The following is a 411-nucleotide window of genomic DNA, read 5'->3' as shown; positions in this document are numbered from 1 at the left end:
GCCACCGGCCTCAGCTCCCTGTCAACCATGTCATCCCTGAGGAGCCTCTACCTGCGCTGGTGCTGCCAGGTAGGTGGGGGGAGCACCACGGTGCCCATCCCGGCTGGCACCGCCCTAGGGATGAGTCTGGAGCTCAGGGTGGGCACCCCAGGCCGTCCAGAGCCCTCACTGCTTGGCGCTGGGAAGCAGGGAAGGAATGGAGTGGGTGCTCCTGTGAGCCCAGCAGGACTGAGCCCCAGCACCCTGCCCTGGACCCTGCTCCTGCCCCAGCACCCTGCCCCTGCACTCAGCACCCTGCCTGGGCACCCTTCCTCTTCCCTCCTGTCCCAGCATCCTGCCCACTGCCCCAGCAACCTGCACCCTGCCCCAGTCCGGCACCCTAGCTGGGCACCCCAGCTCTCTGCCCTGGCC

At 68.9% G+C, this 411-nt stretch overlaps 1 protein-coding gene across 1 annotated transcript in view; it reads left to right on the top strand.

Moving 5' to 3' along the window:
- FBXL16 (F-box and leucine-rich repeat protein 16) overlaps positions 1 to 411 on the top strand; it is a gene marked incomplete at its 3' end in the record, with an annotated part of 2642 nt that overhangs the window by 1966 nt on the left and 265 nt on the right. The window contains 1 exon segment of the mRNA XM_008946235.1: positions 1 to 69. This exon segment is cut by the window's left edge and continues 15 nt beyond it. Within this exon segment, the coding sequence (XP_008944483.1) occupies positions 1 to 69 (69 nt within the window).

This window comes from Merops nubicus, unplaced genomic scaffold (assembly GCF_000691845.1).
Source record: "Merops nubicus isolate BGI_N331 unplaced genomic scaffold, ASM69184v1 scaffold44638, whole genome shotgun sequence".
NCBI classification, from domain to species: domain Eukaryota; kingdom Metazoa; phylum Chordata; class Aves; order Coraciiformes; family Meropidae; genus Merops; species Merops nubicus.
Note: the sequence above shows the minus strand (reverse complement) of the source record. Positions and strands in the feature narration are given on the sequence as shown.